At 41.4% G+C, this 17,443-nt stretch overlaps 1 protein-coding gene across 1 annotated transcript in view; it reads right to left on the bottom strand.

The window, feature by feature from the left end:
• The window catches only part of ADAMTS6 (ADAM metallopeptidase with thrombospondin type 1 motif 6), a 504,558-nt gene that overhangs the window by 73,782 nt on the left and 413,333 nt on the right, over positions 1-17,443 (bottom strand). Inside the window, exons 18-20 of the mRNA XM_073623564.1 lie at positions 11,918-11,998; positions 10,701-10,864; positions 7,392-7,530 (exon numbers count right to left, since the gene is read on the bottom strand). Coding sequence (XP_073479665.1) covers positions 7,392-7,530; positions 10,701-10,864; positions 11,918-11,998 — 384 coding nt within the window. The remainder of the gene's footprint in view (positions 1-7,391; positions 7,531-10,700; positions 10,865-11,917; positions 11,999-17,443) is intronic.

Below are 17,443 nucleotides of genomic sequence, written 5' to 3'. Positions count from 1 at the left end.
ATCCCCAGATGTGTGCTCGTCAGGAGCAGGGGGTTGAGTGGCGCCATCTTCCTCCCCCTGGTCCCGTTCGTCATGGCGGTATTGAGCCAGCCTGGCCGCCGTGCCAGTTCTTATAGGAGGAGACATGCCTGGATGCAGGTGGATGAGCAGGAGAGGATAGGTGAGTTGGCTGTGGATAGTGAAGGATCCCCAAGGATCGGTATATAGGATCAGTCTCGGACGGAGCTCTCACTGCACGCAAAACTGGGATGGGAGAAGGACTTCCTTTGAGATGCTCTTTCGTTACATTGTCATCTTTCAATGAATCATACAGAAAAATCTGAGTACAATTGCGGGTAGTCAAGAAATCATTTTTAAATGATCTCTTCAATCAGGGACGATGGAAGTAGATTTGATAGAGAATGAGTTGATAAAGAGTCACTCTGAATAACTTCTTCATCTGGATAACTTTAAAAGGATTGATCCATATCTCTACATGTGTGCTTGCAGCTTCACCGCTACCTCTTTACCACTACCTCCCACCGACATGGTACTTCCAAATTAAGCTAAAGGAGAGCCAATCTGAATAACTCCTCCCGCTTGACTGATTGGAATCCCGGGGCAATGCTGAACTCAAAGTCATAGGCCATTACTGCCCATCTCACTGACTTGTGCACCAACAACCCTCAATCTCTGGCAGTACCTTTCCCTTGGGCTTTCACTCACGTGATCAATAGTCCATGTGCCACTCATAAACGATTGATCGCCCAGTTTCCTTCCGCTTTGTTGCTACTTCATCCGCAATGATCCTCAGTTTTCTCTGCCTCTTTGTGGCCTACGACATCTACGACTACACGCGGCAAGATGACGTCTGTTCCTCCATGAGGACCGGATCTCCACCCTTCTCGCTAAGGTGAAGCTCCGTTGGCTCCCCGGTGGGGAAAACCTCCAACTTCCCTTCCGGGAATCAGGCTGGCTCTCTCGCTCCTCAGAGCACGACTGGACTCCACTGGAACTTGAACCATGCTTTTATATGAGAGTCCCGGGATTACCAAGCAAATTAATGATTGGCCGAGACCAACACATAAACCACCTGTCACTCAAATATGGAAATCAAACAAAACAGGCCTGCTGCAAATAGCATCAGCCTGTCTAAATTTACCTGTAACAGAAAGCTAACAAGAAAGGTCACCTACTTAAAAGTAGGTGCCCGCTACATACACCCCCCACTTAAATCACAACTGTCCCCAGTTGTGGGGAATAAATTTCAAAGAGACTCCTTAAAATTTCAAGGAAGAAAAAGCATCTCATTACATCAATGGGAACGGGGAAAAGGGAATAAACATTAAACAGGGTTAACATCACCTGTCACTGTATACGATATTGACACACAAAAAAAAATATTTACATGGCCTGACTGTAGATCCCTACATTTAACACTCAATACAAGCGGAACCAAAGCACTGCTCCCGTGGGAGGAATACTCTGATTATCACAGGCCTTCTTCTGTGGAATGGACAGCCGTCACATCTCCAATATACCTAAAGGAAAACACACAATAATTCTAACTACTACACAAACATTACCACGCAGAGGGGGTTATAATCCTCTACAGGGTAATTTGAACAAATATACATTTCTTCATGGCATGTATGTTCCCATTGAGATAATCGCTCCCTCAAAAGGAGTCCAGCAGTACTCCTGCAAAGCGCATCCCAATAGACATGCTCGGCAAATAAATCCATCTGCCCGTTGGCAAAATAAACTTTCTGTATGGCTCTGAAATAAGAGTCCTTGAAGAAGTACTTGTGCTACAAAGGCATTGAACCAGAGACAGCACACCCTAGTGTCCTTAACTTTGTCCTTGTTAGGCACCATGAAAGTGAGTTTCCTGCTTAACAGTTTAATTGGGGAAAACCCACCCTAACCCATCTGCCACCCTGCAGTCAATCTGGGTAAAAGACATACACCTGTGAATACAATCCTGTTCACAAATAATATCTCGGGTCAGGCAACCTCCTTCGTCTATCTCCCGGTCCTCTCACCGAGATAGAGTAACTGCGGGTATTTTGTCCAGCTTTTACCACCAATACTCTGTTCTTGTGGATCGCTCTTCCAAGCTTCCACTCTGGATGAATATCTTTGAACCGAACCCAAACCTCACTGTCAGGTGTCCTGTTTGGCTTTGGAACATGAAGGTAGTCCCACACAAGTTCATCCTCCCATGATTCCCGGGAACTTTCCACAATGTCCATAACTTGTTCTGAGACATATGGATAATCAAAACCCCATTCTTGAGCCACCTTTCGCTGGACCTCTCTCTGAAATCTAGAGAGTCTAGGTAAGTCTTTAGTCCTCGGCCAGGCAAGACACACCTGTCAGTAGCTCTACTGACCCATTTCTGAAATGTAGCTGGCCTGCTAGGAATGATGGTGTTTGTCACATTAAATGGAGGTGCTGAAACTTTAACTGAACCGGACACTCCTGTGGAAGCCTCCACTGAAGTTGAACTCTCAAAAAAACATTCCTCCTCACTTGAGTCAAACTCTTCAGGGGATGACCATCCAAATAGATCGCTCATTGATCCGTATTTCTGCAAGATCTGTGGTGATCCCCAATCTACAACCCGATCTTCGCTTACCCTGTCCGGCTCACCCGAGGGATCCCCCTCCTGTGGTCTAGGCTCCTTCCGGACAGGCAAATCAAAGGGCTCACTGCTAACTGGTTTCTCAGGGGTTCCCTCCAAAGACTGAGCAACAACTTTAACAGTCCCCGGATCCCCAGCCAAGTCACAGGCTTTCTCAGTAGATCCTACCTGATCTCCTGATGGCTCTGATTCAGCCGAATCAGACGGGAGCTCCTCTACTGCTGCTGTAGGTGACACACGACCCTCTCTGGCCTTCCGAATCACCCATTCCTGCGGCAGACAAAGTCCCGTTTTTTCTTTAACAAAATAATATTTGACCTCCTGTTTGACGGGTCCCAATCTTGTTAACTGGATACCGCAATGTCCGCACTGAGCCCAGGCGATGACTCCAACTGTAGGCCTCCGACATCCAGGACATAGCATACAGAGATTCTCTAGTCCGTCAATTACTCCCAACGCCAGTCCTCCAGTTAGCTCCAACCGAACACCGGTGTCAACCAGAACCCGGTCCTGCACATCAGATAGCAGCTGCATAGCAAACATGTCCTCAACACCTTCCACCATCTTGCTCTGGCGCGTGGCACGCTGAACACTGAAACTTTTTCCTCTGGGGCGTGGCTTCACCCCCCACCTGTTGGTTCAGCGCGCGAGGAACTGTAGCTGTATATTTTCAAAGTCCTTCCCAGCGACCCCTGGTGGCAGGTACTGTTATACTGCAGGCTATCTTGGCAACAATCACTGAAATGCAGGTTTTCGTTGCTATGGGAGATGGTTAGCGGCAAACGTGAAACAGATATCCCGGATGACGCCCCCACATCTAGCGCTTACCAACGAAGGAGCGGCTTAATATTTGCTATATCCGTAATTCACGTTTACTACTCAACCCTCGCAGCCCATAGATTTAAAAGTCACAGTCCTTAATGCTTTTTCTTAATGCTTTATTCATCAACATAAACTGGGATGGGAGAAGGACTTCCTTTGAGATGCTCTTTCGTTACATTGTCATCTTTCAATGAATCATACAGAAAAATCTGAGTACAATTGCGGGTAGTCAAGAAATCATTTTTAAATGATCTCTTCAATCAGGGACGATGGAAGTAGATTTGATAGAGAATGAGTTGATAAAGAGTCACTCTGAATAACTTCTTCATCTGGATAACTTTAAAAGGAATGATCCATATCTCTACATGTGTGCTTGCAGCTTCACCGCTACCTCTTTACCACTACCTCCCACCGACATGGTACTTCCAAATTAAGCTAAAGGAGAGCCAATCTGAATAACTCCTCCCACTTGACTGATTGGAATCCCGGGGCAATGCTGAACTCAAATTCATAGGCCATTACTGCCCATCTCACTGACTTGTGCACCAACAACCCTCAATCTCTGGCAGCACCTTTCCTTTGGGCTTTCACTCACGTGATCAATAGTCCATGTACCACTCATAAACGATTGATCACCCAGTTTCATTCCGCTTTGTTGCTACTTCATCTGCAATGATTGTCAAAGAGTTTTCTCTACCTCTTTGTGGCCCGTTCCCCTCCCCGCAGGGGCGGCCTACGACATCCACTACTACATGCGGCAAGATGTCGTCTGTTCCTCCATGAGGACCGGATCTCCACCCTTCTCGCTAAGGTGAAGCTCCGTTGGCTCCCCAGTGGGGGAAACCTCCAACTTCCCCTCCGGGAACCAGGCTGGCTCTCTCGCTCTTCAGAGCAGGACTGGACTCCACTGGAACTCGAACCATGTGACCCCGCTTTTATATGAGAGTCCCGGGATTACCAAGCAAATTCATGATTGGCCGAGACCAACACATAAACCACCTGTCACTCAAATATGGAAATCAAACAAAACAGGCCTGCTGCACATAGCATCAGCCTGTCTAAATTTACCTGTAACAGAAAGCTAACAAGAAAGGTCACCTACTCAAAAGTAGGTGCCCGCTACACTATCATTATTTTAGGCAATACAAGTACTATTTTCTACTCTAATTGGCTGCCTTTGCTGAAAATAGGAAGTATTATGACAACTACCAATCATTGTTTGCTTGGTAAATTGAGAATCTTTGTTTAAAAAGAAAAAAAAATCACAAGGCTCAGCGGCTGATGTTCCTTTTTAGCCTGGTGATCTTGATAGTGACTAAATAAAGTTAAAAAAAAAAGTTCTTTTTAGTTTTTTGTTTTCTTTAGGCTAAATACATTTTCTGCAACTACAAATGCTCGTTATCCTGTGCATGAAATTGAGATTTTAAACAATGTAACCAACCTTTTCAATTCACTTCTGTAGACTACAGAATACACCATTGTAGGTATTGTGTAGTCCTAAAGCACTTCCTGTCCTAGGGTGACAACGCTGAGTTTCATTATAAAAATACAGTGCCTAAGCACTATTACCCTAGGGCAGGAAGTATGTAACAAGCAGGATCACCAGTACTGGTACGCTACAATATTTTCATTGTTTCCTCTTAGAGATAGATATGTTTTAAGAACTTATTAAAATCTGTGATTTGTGTATAACGTATGTACACATATTGGCAGGGATTTAATAAAGCTGCAGCGCTACTTTTCTGGCGTTAATCCCTCGTTAAGATATTGTGCCAAATTCAAGAATACATGACACTTTTTGCCTCTCAAAGCGTCTCGTGCACCAAATTCCTAAATGCGACACTTTTACATTGTGTCGCCAAAATCAATTGCGTTGCATTCAATGTGACAAATTCAAAATAAAGTTCTGACAATTTGTATTTTCAAAAAGTGGGACTAATTAAGACAAACACTCTTTAGGTGTGCAGAGATAAACTGGCGCAGATAGAATTTGCCAAAGTGTCTTGTGTGCATTCTTAAAGTGGCGCAGCATAAGTCTAAATTAAAGTGGCCACTAACTGATCATTATATCATCCCCTCTGTCACATAACAACCTGTAACCCAGTGCCTGTGCTTTATAAAAAAAAGAGCTGATTTCTACCTGTTTTAACAGAGTCTTCCAGTGATCACATGACTCCAGGCTCTCAACTCTCCCCGTCTGATATCTCCAGCAGGCGGGGCAGAGATTAACCTGCTGACATCAGTCAGGGAGGTGGGAAGGAGAGGAGCAGAGAGCCTGTAGTCATGTGATTGCTGGAAGACACTGTGAAAACAGGTAAAAATATGCTTTTTTTGTATAAAGCACAGGCAGTAGGACTCAGCTTTTTATGTAACAGAGGGGATGATATAATGATCAGTTAGTTTTGAAGCAGCAGGGAGAGGAGCAGAGCGGCACTAGTGAGAGCTGACAGGCAGGGAGGGGACAGGGGAGGAGGACAGAGGAGAGCTGCAGATAGCAGCGTATGACAGAAGCCCGTTCACTGACCACAGTGTCAGGGCTCAGCAGCCTTGATATATCGGAGTCAGCGTACAGAGGGGAGGGTAGAAACTGGCAGGATCAGCCGGGTATTTCAGGTGATACAGGCGGCCAAAATACACAGCACAAGCACTGTGCTGTTATTCATGCTTTAAGGGAACAGGGTCCATTTTTTTTTTGGGTTAATAAACGCTTTAAGTACAAGTTTGACATAGGTACATGAATTTGGCGCATGTATGTCACTTTTTGAACACGTGATAGATGCTGTCTGCGCCAGTCTTTATGGATTCCAGGGATCATGTCATGCGTTAATGTTAGTTGCATTAAGGCAGCCTGCTCGTTTTAATGGGCTGTCTAATGCATCAAACTGCACATAAAAATATGTGGCATGTTTAACAATGCATTACTGCAATGCGACAATTGCCTAAAAAATTGGTCCCAAAAACAGCCTGGCTAGAGAGAGAAGTTGAAGAAGGCTTGTCGCCACTTCTGTTCTTTAGCACCCCAGCCGTCATATGGAGTAGGTGTGAGGAGTACCAAGACTTCATTCAAACATGGAGATAGTGGTGACAGTGATAGGAGACAGCAGAAAGAGCCTACCTAAAGCTGTTGGACACTCTAATGGATCACAGCAAAAACATGTGGAAAGGTTACTACATTCTGTGCCCATATTTAGGAGATTCACCTTCACTTTCTACTACAGTGCCACCAGGATAGAAAGTGTGGGGAAATCTCCATTTTACAGCTTTCTCTGAAACTGGAGTTAAAAAAAGTAGACAAGGATTAGGTGGAGTATCACTTTAAAGAAGAAGTATGGCCAAAGCTTTTTTGGCCATACTTCTCCTATGAATCACAGGTGTGCAGATCGTTCTGCATTCCTTTGACCCATTTTCAGCCAACAGCAGGCAAAAAGCATCACTCGGCCGATCCAGGCGTGAGAAAGAACCCGACCTTACAGTAGGGATCCACCCAGATCCCTGGACCGGCAGCTGGCTCAGTCTCTCAGCTGCGCCGCTGGGAGACTGAACCAGCAGCTCCCTCCCCTCCCCAGCCCATCGTTCCAGTGAGCATTGAAGGAGCAGAGAGCCAGTGACTGACAGCACAACTCTCTGCTCAGAGTGGAGGGGAGAGCTGAGCGATCAGCGGCGATTGATTGCTCTGTTCTAAGTGCAGAGACAGCGGGGGGACAGATGCAGCATCGGATTGAAGATGCATCCACCTAGGTGAGTATAATGTTTGTTTTTTTCATAGACTTCTCTTTTCTTGTAAGCCTAATTTCTATTGATTTTCAACCCCATATTTCTCTTTTAAGTTACTCATATGTCAATATTGGCACACTCCTTTTGGTTACACTAATTCTATCTTTCATTAAAGGATGGAGCTGCAGCAAACTCTGACTGTGTCTTCAAGGAAGCTAGTAAACCTTACCTCCAGCACATGTAGCTGAACATTCTGACCATGGAAGATGATGCCAAGAAAACCCCACTTCATTATCGCCGCTCCCTGTACGGGTGATGGGGACATTAAATTTATATCGAATTCCTATATTCTGTTCCTGTAGAAGAATCTGACAACAAGAAGGGTTATAGAATCATGAAACCATGTCACAAACACAAATCTTTTTACTTTCCACCAAAGTCTGGAAAGGGGTAGGCACAGGCAAACAGACACACCACTTTCTCTCCAAAGCACATATTTGTAATAAAATCTACACACATTTTTTTTACAACCGTGCTTTTTTTTTTTTTTTTTTTTTTTTACTGTTATCATTGTGTGTGTATTGCTTCTCCTCAGCAAATTAAATTACCAAGTTAAGCAATTCTTTGTAAAGCCAAAAGAATATCTGCAACATACAGTTCAGTGAAATTCCCTGCTCTGCTGTAGGAGTAAGTGTAACAATTACTGACCATATAAGGCCAGTTGTACAACTGTGAACATTAGGAGAAAGTATTTGTAATGTTCACTAAGGCAACGGGACAATTTCAGGGCACAGAAGAGCCTAGATGTTATTGCAACGCTTACGTCTTACCTGAAGCAACTCGTATCAGCTCAGCAGCTGTATCAGTATTATGGAAAATCTATATGTGGACGTATTGGAGTACAGTCTTCACATAACATAACAAAAATATAATATTTGGCTTATTTGTTTATTTAACAAATAACTGTAGAGTCCTATATACCGAAGATGATGTATTCTTAAAGGATAACTAAACCCAAAATCAAAAATGTAATATATTGCAGCTACCAGTCTTTAAATGGTGGATGTATTCGTTTTCTTTTTTTTTTACGGGCTAAGAACATTTTAACCAAAAAACCTGTTGATCTTTCCAAGAATGCAGTGCCCTTGTCACGTAACAGAAAGCATCCTTATCTTTTTCTGTACACACCTAATTCCAACAGCCTTAAGAGTATAGACATAAACAAACAGCAGACATGGTTGTAGTCCACCCTGGGTGGCACATATGGCTCCCTTCATAGATGCTGTGGAGGAGGGAATGTAGCTACACATGGAAGAAAGTGGGTTATTCACAGGATTTCCAATAGAAAAAGGGGAATAACCTGAAAAAAATAAAACTAATGCAGCCAACACATATAAGGACCAGTAGGATTTAATATATTAAAATAATTTTGGGGGTTTAGATGATCTAAATGATCTATTTTCATTGTGTTATTTCATGCACTACAAACATTGTGGCTGAACCAGTTACCATTGACAAGCCCAATTATAGTGACTTCGGGCTCATTAATGAAGTATAGAGTTGGGCTTTAAAATAGAATAGAAAAAGTTCAGAAGAACATAAATATCACCACACATTGGGGGTTATTTACTAAAGACAAATCCACTTTGCACTACAAGTGCACTTGGAAGTGCAATTTCTTCGATTGCAGATTCGAGGGGGACATGCAAGGAAGATAAAAAACAGCAATTTAGCTTGTACACGATTGGATGATAAAATCAGCAGAGCTTCCCCTCATTTCAGATCTACCCCTCAGATTTAAAGCGACTGCACTTCCAAGTGCACTTGTAGTGCAAAGTGGATTTGCCTTTCGTAAATAACCCCCATTGTCAAGACAACATCACATGATTGACATAGCTGTACTTACTAGTAAATGCTAACAACAACCAGAAAAAAGATAGAACAGGTCTATATATATATAGATTATGGGGTTGATTTACTATAACTGGAGAATGCAAAATCTGGTGCAGCTGTGCATGGTAGCCAATCAGCTTCTAACTTCAGCTTGGAAGCTGATTGGTTTCTATGCCGAGCTGCACCGGATTTTGCACTCTCGAGTTTTAGTAAATCAACCCCTAAGTGTACCAAATCCTATTTGTCATCATCTGTGACAAAATACACGTATCACACATTTTGCTATTACAAAGCTCTTCCCCATAAATACTCAAACTCAGGGCAAAAATTTACAAAAATGTACAAATTGACAAAGTTCTCAAAAAAATCATGTGATGAGGTCATGAATTATTACAATAAGCGCCCTTTCACACTGAAGGTGCTTTTCAGGCACTTTAGCGCTAAAAATAGCACCTATAAAGCGCCTCTAAAGACTCCCCAGTGTGAAAGCCCGAGTGCTTTCACACTGGGGTGCTGTGCTTGCAGGATGGGAAAAAAAACTCCTGCAAGCAGCATCTTTGGGGCGGTGGAGGAGCGATGTATACACCATTCCTCCATCACCCCAACCTATTGAAATGAATGGGCACCGCTGCCGAAACGCCTGCAAAGTTCTTCAGCAGCGGCGCAACACAGGCACTTTTAACCCTTTGTTCAGCCGCTAGTGGGTGAACAAAGCGCCCCGCTAGTGGGCGAGAAAAAAGTGCAGCTAAGACGACAGTAAAACGCCACTAAAACGATGCGCGGCCCCAGTGTGAAAGGGGTCTAAATAGTCTATTCAGGCAAGGTGTATAACTAAGTCCAAATGTAATGTGGCTACAGATGCCTATCGACAAACGTTTTTCAGCATGTCCCTTCGACAGAAGTCAATTAAATAATCAACTTCTGTGAGCAGGGATGGCCATGCACTGATCGAAATTTGCACAGTCGGTTTATAGCCAGATTTACAGGGGCTTTTACAGTTCCCTACCCCATTCAAAATTAATAAAAATGTCACTTTACATACACTTTGACCTTAAAGAGGAACTGCAGTCTGCTCAAATAATTTGTAATAAAAACATCTTTGCCATTCTGAAGCTTCCCTTCAACCACTTTGCATATTATTTTATGTATACTGTGATTCTGTACTTGCCAAATATGCTGCAGAAATCTCCCTCCACTGAGTCTGGCTGCATCCATTTTAACTGTGGGCATCTGAAGCTGCTGCCTGTTTCTCTTCCTGGATTTACACAGACACACAGAGACACACCTCCGGCTCTGCAGCCCTGCAGCTCTCATTGGCCCTCCCTTCTTGGCAAACTCTCACAAGAGAGAGAGCTGTGCATGATATCATAAGCCTAGGCCTTTTTACCAGACAAGAAACAGGAAGTGGGCTGTATAAGGTATTTACTGACAGAAAAAAAAGTTTTACTATCCAAAGTTAAAACAACAAGGGCAGAAGATTTAATAGACGGTAAGTTAAAAAAAATGACTGAAGGTCCGCTTTAAGCGATGTAATGAGTATTTTCAAAGTTTTCTGTAAAACACCTCTCATTACAATCACAGATGGGACCCGTGTGGATACTGGCAGCACTGTCCTACATTTTCTGTTTCTGAAAAGATTATTTACCATGACTATAAGGCTTTCAGTTGTTGGTCCTAAGGCTTCCAGGGATTCAGGTTCATCAGTTGGTCGTTTGTAATGAAATGCTGTTCCAGCGACATCAAATTTTCTTGGCCAGTCTATTGTCCAGGCACCATTTATAAAATAGTCATCTGATTCAGATTTCAGAGCTAGGGTGCAATATAAAAATGAAATAGAATTTTTTTTTATGTTTTTGTTACCAACAGGACATGCAAATTCTAGTCTGAGATTTTTGTTTTATCTTAGTGAAATGAAACTTCTTTTTAAGGTAAACAGGTCACAAAAATGAAACCATTCTCTACCTCTCCACTTTTGCCTCCTCAAAAAATACCTGGACATTCAGTTGAAATGCATAGGTTCTCTAGTAGTTACAGTATAAGTTACAGTATGAGGAATACCAGATAAAGTGACAGGTGGTTTCTAGATTTTAGATACAAGCAGTAAAAAAAAAACAATTAAAATTGATCATGGCACTCATGTACATGAAGCAGCACCAAATAATATGATCCTGCCAGTAAAATAAGAGGGATTTGGTAGGTTTCATAATACGGCTATTTCCTTTTCAACATAAAAAAATAATTATGAGAAAAATTATATGGTGCTTAGTGGGCAACAATGAGCTCAAAAAACAATACTCTGGTTCTAATAATGAGAAACAAAATAATTCAGGCTACAGTCTTAAATATGTAAGTGTTATTACATTTTCTTTCTCTTTGAAGCATACTCTAATAGAATTGCATAAATCTAGGTAAATAGAAAGCTACCACCAGGCATGAACACAGAAAAGAATCCATCTATACACATGCCCCTCCACCCCCCTCAGTACCATTAGATGACCACCATTCATCAACTCAAGACTGAACTCAACTGACACTTCTAAATTTAAAGGATATGAGAAATATAATTGTATCTTTTTGAGAGACCAAGCAATTTACAGTGAGAAATTACCAAAAAGCCCTAAACCAGTTCACTAGAAGGGGTAGTGGCCAATTTATTGGTCCCAACTAGTGAACTTAAACCTGCTACTACTGCGATTTCTCCACCTCATCCCAGTCTACCTTCAGTGTGACCTGATGTTTTTGAGGCAAAGCCTTACTAGCTTATTGGCAAGTTCTGAACGGTCATGCTTTTTAAATTATATAAATCTATCTATCTATCTATCTATCTATCTATCTATCTATCTATCTATAGTAAACACTTACCAATGTAGTTCTTAGACATGGCAACTTCTTTAATTTCAATGTGAACTGAACCTCGTGGAATTTGAACAACTTCCATGTAGCCTGAAAGTCAAAGATCACCCTGTTATTATTGGCATCCTCCTTAGGAAGATACAATGAAATTATACAATAAATTATTTACCACCTTACACTATAAATTCTTCAGATTCCTAAGAGATCAACTGAATCACTGCCCTCTAGTAGGTAATGTAGGTAACTGGAATGCAGAATGGACATCTACATCCAAAACGCTTTGCATTCTGTATACATACAATTTAATCATGTTAAATTAGTAGAAGAGTTATTCATACCTATCACTGAATCCACGTTAACTCTACTTGAGTCGAACATGTTTATATCTTTTTATTTTCATGGATTTTAAGCCAATTACATCACAAGTTGTCAAAGAGATCACAAAATTATAAGAGTGCTTGAAATGCAATAGTAAATGCATATAAAATATAGAATTTGTATCATATTACTAGCTCTAAGAATGCATGCATATATTAAAGGTCAGTCCACACAAATCAGATTTTTAGGTATAGGTAGATGCTGGGGAGGTGGGAATCACTAGCTTGCTTCTTCTGTGAGATGTCCAGTGGTGGCACTTCCCATTCACTCTAGAGCTTCTGGCTATGACCATTTTGGTATATCTGTTTGATAAGTGCAATAGCACATGTTTATTGTCAGAAATTGAAAGGTTTTGTTGACCTATCTATATAAAACGATGCCAGCCCCTCTATTAGAGGCTGGCATAGCACACTATGTCAGTAGTTTTAAAAAACGAGCAGTGTAGATACCTAATTTGAGCTCCCTTCAGGCTGGTCACATCACTCACGGCCACTTTACAGCTCTGATGGATTGCTTCTGTGGGAGGGGCTGTGATCTCCCTCTGACATCAGATGGGGGTAATCACGTGGCCGCTCAACCTCTCCTGCAGAAGCCGTGTATCCTAGCTGTAAAGCAGCAGCGAGTCACGTGACCGGCCTGAAGACAGCTCAAATTATGTATTTACATTGCTCATTTTTTTTAAAACTACTGACATAGTGTGCTATGCCAGGCTCTAATAGAGAGGCTGGCAGTAAAAATGTTTTAATTTTAATTTACAAGAATGGCGGTGGGGGGGGGCGGGGTCGGCCAGAGACAGATGCAGAGGGGGGTGATCGGCAGAAGGAGAGGGAGAGAGGAGAGCAGAGCAGGGCAGCCTATCATGGAGGGAGGCACTTTGACCATGGTGATCAGGGCGGAGCGGCCCTAATTTTTGTGGTCTGTTTAGAGAGGCCATACAGGAAGTGGCAAGTTCAAGGGGGTGGGGTTTACAGTTTAGAGGGGGGCAGATTACACAGCACAAGCGCTGTGCTGTGTAATGTGCTTTAAATGACCAGAATCTGCATTTTTTTTTTTTTGGATTAACAACCACTTTAAGTGTTCTTTGTCCAGTGCTTACTTCCTGTGATATCTCAAAGCCCAATCCGATAAAATAATTTGTTTCTATAATGTCGAAGTCAGGAGTATGAGTTGCTCAGTAGCTTAGCAAAGAACAGGGATGAAATCACTTACAGTTCACAAAAATTAGGTCAGTTGTCAGCCCACAACAGGACTGAGAATCTGAGTGCATCAACAGGTATTTGTCTGTACTTTCAGGATCTTTAAAGGGATAAAACATGAAATGGGCATGTATTGCAGAGATACACTGTGTATGTTTTTATTTTATTTTGTCCTTGCATACACTCTAAAGGCACTGGGGCACACCAGAAGACTCTCTCAATGGCAGCTGAAGAGCTCCAGTGTATATCTGCAAAAATACAACCAAAATAAAGAAGACAACTGCTCAGATCAATGTAGATGCACATGGGCAGACAGTTCACAGAACAATTTGATACTACCAGATCAGCACACTTACAATACAATAAGTACCTCAACACACTTACCAAAAAATAAAAACCTAAAAGATTTTAACAACACCAAAGAGTTTCAGAGAGTGGTTGTACCTGGGAATATACCTGTAGAGATCTCAAGGCCAGATTAAAAGCAGCAGAGATAAGACAGCTGTATGTTCAACAAACTGGTACTGGGTGGACTGACCCTTTTAAAGAAAACTACAACGTGGTACTTACATCTATCTGAAACCTAAATGGCCATTTCCCTGGTTTAGACTAAGTCTCAGCCCTTTCCTGCAAAAAAATGCCAAAATTGTCATTCTCTCATAGTTGGTATGCCTATCTACCTATTCATTTACATTTCAATAAATACATAAAAGGAGAGTGACACCATCACTGCGTTTTGTATTGCCTGTGGCAGTTAGGTGGTTCTCAGAATTACACTGGAAATGTCAAGTATTGGCAGCACGTGATTCAACTGGCTACCAACTGAAATAATCTCATTGAATGGAGCTAGCTATTTAGACACCTGCACTGATAAGCAACAATGATCTGCTGCACTCTGTTTCTGCATTTTACAACTTTCTACAAAGAAGTCTTTCCTGAAAGAAGATACTAGGACTATAGTAACATCCTTCTCCACAGACTCATTTTCTCTGTGTGCTGTAAAATACCCTATATTTATCTTCAGAATTATTACACACATGCTCACAGAAGCTCATAATAATGTACAGGGTAATGCGGATAAATCTGCTGGGTTAATGACCTCTTTTGGGAATCCAGCTTTTAACATATTTATCTATTTTAAATATCACTTCAACTTAAAGACTATAGGAACATTTTAAATTTGACACTAATGAGAAACGGAGAACAAATAACAGCAAAGAACCAATATGTTATGGTGCGCTCCCTAATAAATGTCAACTTGTTATGAAGATATGTTGGTGACTTAATACTATATTCCTTTAGGGCCTGTAAATAACACCATGACGAGTTACACATGTCTGAGAGCCTCCGACAGTCACCCTGTCCTGCTGGTGCGTGTATGAGTTCAATTGAAAGGCACCATAATATTAATGGCTACTGGTCATAAACTGCATTATGTTTATGTTTCTTTCACATTTACATATAAGCTAATGAATAGAGAGAGAGTATACATATTCCATATGTTAACCCAGCTACTCCTAGAATTAAAGGGAATATGTTGCATAAAAAAACAGCCTTGTATCTATAAAAAGCTTAGTCCACTATGCACTCTGGTGTAGTGGGCTGTCTACTACTAAGGAGGGCACATGGAAATATGCCACACTAGGACACATACAGCCACTTTTTCATTGAGTAGGTCACAATCTTTCCATGTCCTTCTTAAAGTGATGAAGACAAAATACACTGCACTTAAGTACACAGCTTACTGGGAATGTTCTCTTTAGTGATGCTTAGGTTCAACCATGCAAAATCCCAACTAATACAGTGCCTTGAAAAAGTACCATATTTATACCCCTTGAAATTTTCCACATTTCGTGATGTTACAACCAAAAATGTAAATGTATTTTATTGAGCTTTTATGTGATAGACCAACACAAAGTGGCACATAATTGTGAAGTGGAAGAAAAGTGATAAATGGTTTTCAATTTTTTTTACAAATAAATATCTGAAAAGTGTGGCGTGCATTTGTAATCAGCCCCCTGAGTTAATACTTTGTGAAACCACCTTTCGCTGCAATTACAACTGCAAGACTTTTTGGGAATGTCTCTACCAGCTTTGCACATTTAGAGAGTGAAATTTTTGCCCATTCGTCTTTGCAAAATAGCTCAAGCTCTGTCAGATTGGATGGAAAGTGTCTGTGAACAGCAATTTTCAAGTCTTCCCACAGATTCTCAATTGAATTTAGGTCTGGATGTTGACTGGGCCATTCTAATACATGAATATGCTTTGATCTAAACCATTCCATTGTAGCTCTGGCTGTATGTTTAGGGTCATTGTCCTGCTGGAAGGTGAACCTCTGCCCCAGTCTCAAGTCTTTTGCAGACTCTAACATGTTTTCTTCTAAGATTTCCCTGTATTGGCTCCATCCATCTTCCCATCAACTCTGACCAGCTTCCCTGTCCCTGCTAAAGAAAAGCATCCCCACAACATGATGCTGCCACCACCATGTTTCATGGTGGGGATGATGTGTTCAAGGTAATGTGCAGTGTTAGTTTTCCACCAAACATAGCGTTTTGCTTTTAGGCCAAAAAGTTCAATTTCGGTCTCATCTGACCAGAGCACCTTCTTCCACATGTTTCCTGTGTCCCCCACATGGCTTCTCCCAAACTGCAAACAGGACTCATTATAGCTTGTTTTCAACAATGGCTTTCTTCTTGCAACTCTTCCATAAAAGCCAGATTTGTGGAATGCATGACTAATAGTTATCCTGTGGACAGATTCTCCCACCTGAGCTGTGGATCTCTGCAGTTTCTCCAGAGTTACCATGGGCCTCTTGGCTGCTGCTCTGATTAATGCTCTCCTTTCCTGGCCTATCAATTTAGGTGGATGGCCATGTCTTGGTAGGTTTGCAGTTGTGCCATGCTCATTCCATTTTCGGATGATGGATTGAACAGTGCTCCGTGAGTTGTTCAAAGCTTGTGATTTTTTTTATAACCTAACCCTGCTTTAAACTTCTCCACAACTTTATCCCTGACCTGTCTGGTGAGTTCCGTGGGCTTCATGATGCTGCTTGTTCACAGAGGTACTCTAACAAACCTCCGAGGGCTTCACAGAACAGTTGTATTTATACTGATATTAAATTACGCACAGGTGGACTCTATTTACTAACTAGGTGACTTGTGAAGGCAATTGTTTCCACTAGATTTTAGTTAGGGGTTTTAGAGTAAAGGGGTCTGAATACAAATGTGCGTCACACTTTTCAAATATTTATTTGTAAAAAATCTTAAAAAACATTTATCATTTTCCTTCCACTTCACAATTATGTGCCACTTATGTGTTGTTCTATTACATAAAATCTCAATAAAATACATTTACGTTTTTGGCTATGACATGACAAAATGTGAAACATTTGAAGGGGTATGACTACTTTTTCAAGGCACTGTATATGTTCAAACATTTAAATTTCCTGGTCAGCTTTGAAGATATACAACTGTGTTGAAGAACATTTTTTCATTTAACTGTTTTTCATAATGCTACTGTAGACAAGTGGTCAACTGCTAGTTTAGAGCACAAATAAAGGCTAAAGCTGGCCAAGTATAATCAAAATTGTTGCACAATACAAATGGGTTTGAGACTTTTTTCCAGATTTCTGAAACATAAAAAATGTGTGTCTGAACCTAAATAGATTGTCAAGATTCATCAAGAAGGTAAAGTTTGAACCAATTTCTAATATTTTCTACTGCTAAGGCAACCCAAATGGCCAAAGTGAATTAAACAGTGGATTGAAGAAGGCTAGTCTGATAGTTCATGTCTAAATCGCATGGTTTCTTGCTATATGGCTAACCTAATAACTAAAACTTATGGTAGATTATTCAAACATTAGAGTTCTAATCAGCCCACCAATCTTGATTTATATGGAGAGAGTACCTGCAATGTAAAGTACATCTAATGCAACTTTTTGTAGGTAAAAAAAAAATCACTG

This window comes from Aquarana catesbeiana, linkage group LG01 (genome assembly GCF_042186555.1).
Source record: "Aquarana catesbeiana isolate 2022-GZ linkage group LG01, ASM4218655v1, whole genome shotgun sequence".
In the NCBI taxonomy this organism is placed as follows: domain Eukaryota; kingdom Metazoa; phylum Chordata; class Amphibia; order Anura; family Ranidae; genus Aquarana; species Aquarana catesbeiana.
This window is presented reverse-complemented; position numbering and strand designations above follow the sequence as displayed.